At 40.8% G+C, this 5146-nt stretch overlaps 1 protein-coding gene across 1 annotated transcript in view; it reads left to right on the forward strand.

Annotated features, from left to right (window-relative positions):
• Positions 1-1377: 1377 nt before the first annotated feature.
• LOC106012279 (zwei Ig domain protein zig-8-like) overlaps positions 1378-5146 on the forward strand; it is a gene marked incomplete at its 3' end in the record, with an annotated part of 185597 nt that continues 181828 nt past the window's right edge. Inside the window, 1 exon segment of the mRNA XM_035970715.1 lies at positions 1378-3121. Coding sequence (XP_035826608.1) covers positions 3037-3121 — 85 coding nt within the window.

Consider the following 5146-nt stretch of genomic DNA (forward strand, 5'->3'; position numbering starts at 1 on the left):
TATATAGTATATTCACAAAGCTTATTCGAATAGACGGAAGTTTCCTTGAAGCCAGAGTCAGAAAGCAGATTAATTTCTCTTTTGAAAAACAAGATCTAAAACGTGTGTCAGACACACAAGAAAAGTATATGAAACTAATTTATTTTTTTAGTTAAGCAAATGGTTTATCTTGTTATTGATTTCTCTGCTGCAACTCATCCGAAATTAATCATCAAAAAGTCCTGGCAGCTCTCGAGGTGGTAAAGTTAATTTTGCACTCAAGTTGTTAGCATCACCCTACGATGCGGCCACACAGTTCACACAGTTGATAGATCCGATAGAGGACGATCTTTATTTCTTGAGGAAACAAAAAAAAGATAGGGGGGGGGGGATTTTCCCTCACATCTTGTCTTGAACACGACGAATACTCTAAAACCCCGATTCTCTTTTGCAGAATGAAGAACATCATAGATAATGTTCTATCAAGCTGTGACACATTACATCATTTTATGCTAATTCATAACGAGTCATTTAACTGTACTTAGAAACTGAGACGAAGTGAAACGAACAGTAACTTATTAAGCATGTCTCCATTAAAACAAAGGCAATAAATGCTTTCGGATAAAGGTAATATTATGAGCTATTATGATTATTCATTTTCATGATTCTTTTATACGCTAGCATTACACGGTGGGTGATCTTGGCCAACCAAAGCCTGAAAGGATGATGTGAGGCTGAAGAGACATTTTATTTATTCATATCATTCATGGTTGGGTTCGGTTTGTTTCAGTTTTTCTTCTCCTTTTTTTTTTCTTTTACTTATTCATTCTCTGTTTCGTTAAGCTTCGGTGGGAGGTGCAGTTTTCTATGGTAGGCCAACGCTGCTGCTCTTTCAATTGAGATGTTCTATCATATCAAAGTTCCCTTGACTCCGTCAACCTTTCTTTCTGCGTAGCCTATCTTTTCCGTTGTAGTCTGAGTACTCGGTGCCATGTAGGTTCTAAAGGCTAGATGACAAAACAATGGTGCTGAAATCCAATCAAATTGATGTTTCGTAACAATGAGTTAGCAGTAGGTCTAGACACAGTTTTAGTCAAATCCCAAATTGCACAGCAACAGGTGGTAGATAAATGCCGTTAGCATGCCGCTTTTCTCAGAGGTGCAATCCACATGTGTGTAAAAGGGCATGAGGAGAACGTACGTTTGTCTTCAGCCACACCAAACGGTCCCCAGAAATGCGAATCTCCCGACTGTCTCTAAAAGAACTGCAAGCAAAAAATGAACAGACAGATTTCCAAGTAGAAAAAGCATACTTGGAAAGATATCACCTCGAAAAGACCAAGGTTCATATTCGCTTTTTAACGGCACCATTTTTTTCGGGGTGGGGGGGGGGGGGGGGGGGGGTGTACTGGCATCTCCAAAAGTAAGGATGATTCTGGACCGCCCATTAGGGGCTTCGTGCCGAGGGTATCTACACGATTGTCCACAAAGGGCAATACCCCCCCCCCCCTCCCCATCTTTCAGTTTTAAAATTGCGAATCACTATATAATATAGGCGTGGAAAGGAATCATTTCAACTTTTCTTGCTAACAGAAATTACCAATAAATCCATGTAAACGCATGGGAGATCCTGCTACCACTTACATCGGATTAACTAATCTTGTAAGTAATTGTGCACTAAGCTCCCAATGTAATGTTACGCACACAATTATAATATAAATGCCTTGAGCACACTCCCCAACTCTTACGGCAGCTATCAGAGCCTGGCACTTCTGAAAAAATATATCAAAGCCGCCCACCTTTTAGTGATATCGATATATTTTATCACCAATTTATCAATACCAATACTGTCCACGGATTTCAGTCCCCGTGAGGTTTATTGGACCTAGAACCATTTTTGTCGACCCTGAAGGGGAATTTGTCTGTGAAAATTCCCCAGCTACCCTTTGAGTAGTACAACGCTGTAACCTTGTGTCAGCCACGGTGAAGAGAGGAATAATATGCTATTTTAATAGATGTTCCGTCTGTTGTCGAATCACAACTCCCCACTCGTCAGAGTCAAAGGCACTCTTTGCCACACCCGGTGCACTCCTAGAGCTCAGTGAGAGCAGCAAAAATTCCTTTAATCAGTATCAAAACAAGACGTAAAAATATCGCAGTTTTGCAGTTCTCAAAAACAGTATTAATTTTTATGTGGCACGAATACGCCTCACTCACTTTGCCCAATGACTCATCTGGAAACAGTTTTTAGCCGCTTAATTTTATTAAAAATAGTATGGTATCATTTTTTGCCAAAGGGAATGTAACTGTCGGGTGGTATTGCCATTTAAGTGGTATCGATATCTTTAAAAGGGCGTGTTCTGAAGGCTCAAGGCTTTTTTTCATATTTTTTGGTGTAAAGTGTACGACTTTGATCCCTTTCGTTCTTCCACCCCTGCCCCAATTTCTCTTCTTTTTTTTTTAAAAACTGATTGTTTGTTTCTTTTTCACGTTTCAGAAAGGGTAAAATTGTCTGATACTTCCTTACATGTTTTGGAAACCTTTTAAAATACACAGAACGGAACTGTGAACTTTTCATATAAAGGGATAGGATATCGTGCTGACAACCGTTTTACCTACCACTGTGTTTATTCGGGTTGGAAATTGTAAAAGTTCCGTGTATACGACGTGAAATAAAGCCATACACAGCGCATCCTATTATTCCTGCTGAGTCAAGCGACGTGCTCTGTTTAGGTAAAAGCCATAATATTCTCAAAGTCTTTGCTGTGATATGTCGACTTTCCCCTCTCCTGAAGCTTGCTGGAGATAAAAATGGACACCACAATGGATATACACCGCTCGGAGTACTGGCATCGACGCTGGCGGAGATTCTAGAAAGATCGGAGACCCCACCGGGCCGAACCTTTTAGCGTCCTGCTTCCCGTGGCATCAGCTGTATTGTTTTTCTTTCTCGGTGGCGTTCTTCTCGTTATCCCCCTTGGGGCAGCTGTGGCTTCGAGTGATCGCTGCGTCCTTGGCAGCATGTAAGACGCTCCTGCGGCGCAGAGGAGCAGAAGAATGCCAGAGCGGATACAACTGAACCTCACACTCCAGGGGATAGCTTTTATACTGCTGCACCTCCTGTCGCTCGTCATGGCTGTTGGTGAGTCTCATTGTGTTTGTAAATGGGTCTAGTGTGTGTGCCTCTATGTATTTGTTTGTATGTATATGTGTGTGTATGTGTGTGTGTGTGTTGTATGTGTGTGTGTGCTGTGATTATATATTATATGTGGACCAGTGTGTTTATGTATGTGTGTGTTTGTATATGTGTAGGACTCAATCTGGTTCTTTGATTGCGTCTTCATATTATTATCTCTATGTGTGAAAATGTGTATAAGTGAATATTTGCGCAGGTTTACATACAAGTATTTAATGGTGTATGTAGGGGGGAGGGATATCTGTGTGTTCATGTGAGTGTGTATGTGTGTGTGAGTTTGAGATAGAGAGAGAGAGAGAGAGAGAGAGAGAGAGAGAGAGAGATTTTGCACTGTATGAGGATTGGTTTGCCTTTTAAGCACAACATTAATTTATACGATGGGTGTGAAGAAGTTTTGAGGGGAAAAATCTAAAACAACGTAGGTAGCTAACCTGTTACTAAAACTAAAAGTACTGGACGCTTGTGGCATACTCATACATTTAGAAAAACGCAAAAAGATGCTTGCAGCATTCAGTACATTCTATAAAATGACAATTTTCATTGCAAAACAATATAAATTTTTAGATCTATACTCTGAGTACTTTTTTGTCAGTCCTACATCTTTCATCTTTTTTTGAAGCAGGAACATGCCATATTTAAATGAATGTCAATACTCATATCCCAGCACTACCCTTAGAATAGCTCCCAGTCCCCACACCGCCCCCTTACTTCGTTACTTCCAAGAAAACTCTGTTCTTCTGTTAAATCTTCCTCGATCAAAACTACTAAAGGTCAAAACCTCTTTTCGTCTTAAAGCAAAGAAACCTCCCAGACATCTATTCTCCGATCAAACTTTTCAATAGAGGAAAAATTTAGAAGCATCTTTGCCGGGGAGCCTTAGGGGGTCAGTGACATAAAGACCTCGTGATATTTTAAATTCATTTGGAGGTCAATATGTTAGGACTCACCTCTCGCACGGAAAGACGGGCTCGTGATAAACTTTTCATGACGGCGCACCCGACAGGAAACAGCTGCTTTTAGAAATCAGGGTTATGCTCACCACAGTGACCCCTTGCCCTACCCACGTTTTAAATTCTTAACCACTTGAAGTCACGTATTTCTCTTAATTGAAAGAGCGATGGAAATCATCAGCACATGAAAATGTAAAACAAGATCTAAGGAGCAGATATTATTGAAATACTCTAGAACCAAAAATAACCGCCAAAGAAAAAATACGAAAAACGAAAACTGCGATGCACTTTATGGTTGAGAATAGTTGTAAAAACTATAACATTATTATACTATTATGAGGACGAAATACTCTTTGACCTTGATGTCTGCTGATTTTTTTCTGCGGGGCATAATCAAATACTATATTTTGTTTCTTCCTTGGTACCCGAGTCTAAATTCCTCTTTTTAATTTCACATTTCTCAAACTGCTTGTGCGGCAAATAAAAATAGAAAGAAGATGACTGGAAGACAATGAGCGTAGACAAAAGTTGGAATGGCGTAAAGAGAAATGAATGGCACTACAAACAGAGAAAAAGAATAATCTATTAGTGTCAACACAAAAAGTCAAGGAAGCAAAAACGTGGGTCATCGTTATTTATGAATTCTCCGACCCGCCCCTGTCCCTCCTTCGACCTCCATCTTCACACCCAGGACTCCCATACGTGGCTGGTTAACTCTGATGTACTGGCAAGGCTGTATTAGTATTGACCCACACTGAGAGCAGACGGCAGGAGCCATTAGAGTCTAAATTTACCAACTGTCTCGATTCTCGGGAATGGGAATATCGACACAAGCAAGCGGCCGCTGACCAGAGATGGCTGTACTTTTACTCTAGTGTGGAATGAAAGAGTGATGAAAGATCAAGCTGGGGAGAAACCGAGGAAAGTAATGGTGTGGAGAGAGGGAGAAGGACAGAAAGGGGGAGAGAGAAAGAGAGAAGAGCGAGCGAGCGAGAGAGAGAGAGAGAGAGAGAGAGAGAGA

This window comes from Aplysia californica, unplaced genomic scaffold, assembly GCF_000002075.1.
Source record: "Aplysia californica isolate F4 #8 unplaced genomic scaffold, AplCal3.0 scaffold00312, whole genome shotgun sequence".
NCBI classification, from domain to species: Eukaryota; Metazoa; Mollusca; class Gastropoda; order Aplysiida; family Aplysiidae; genus Aplysia; species Aplysia californica.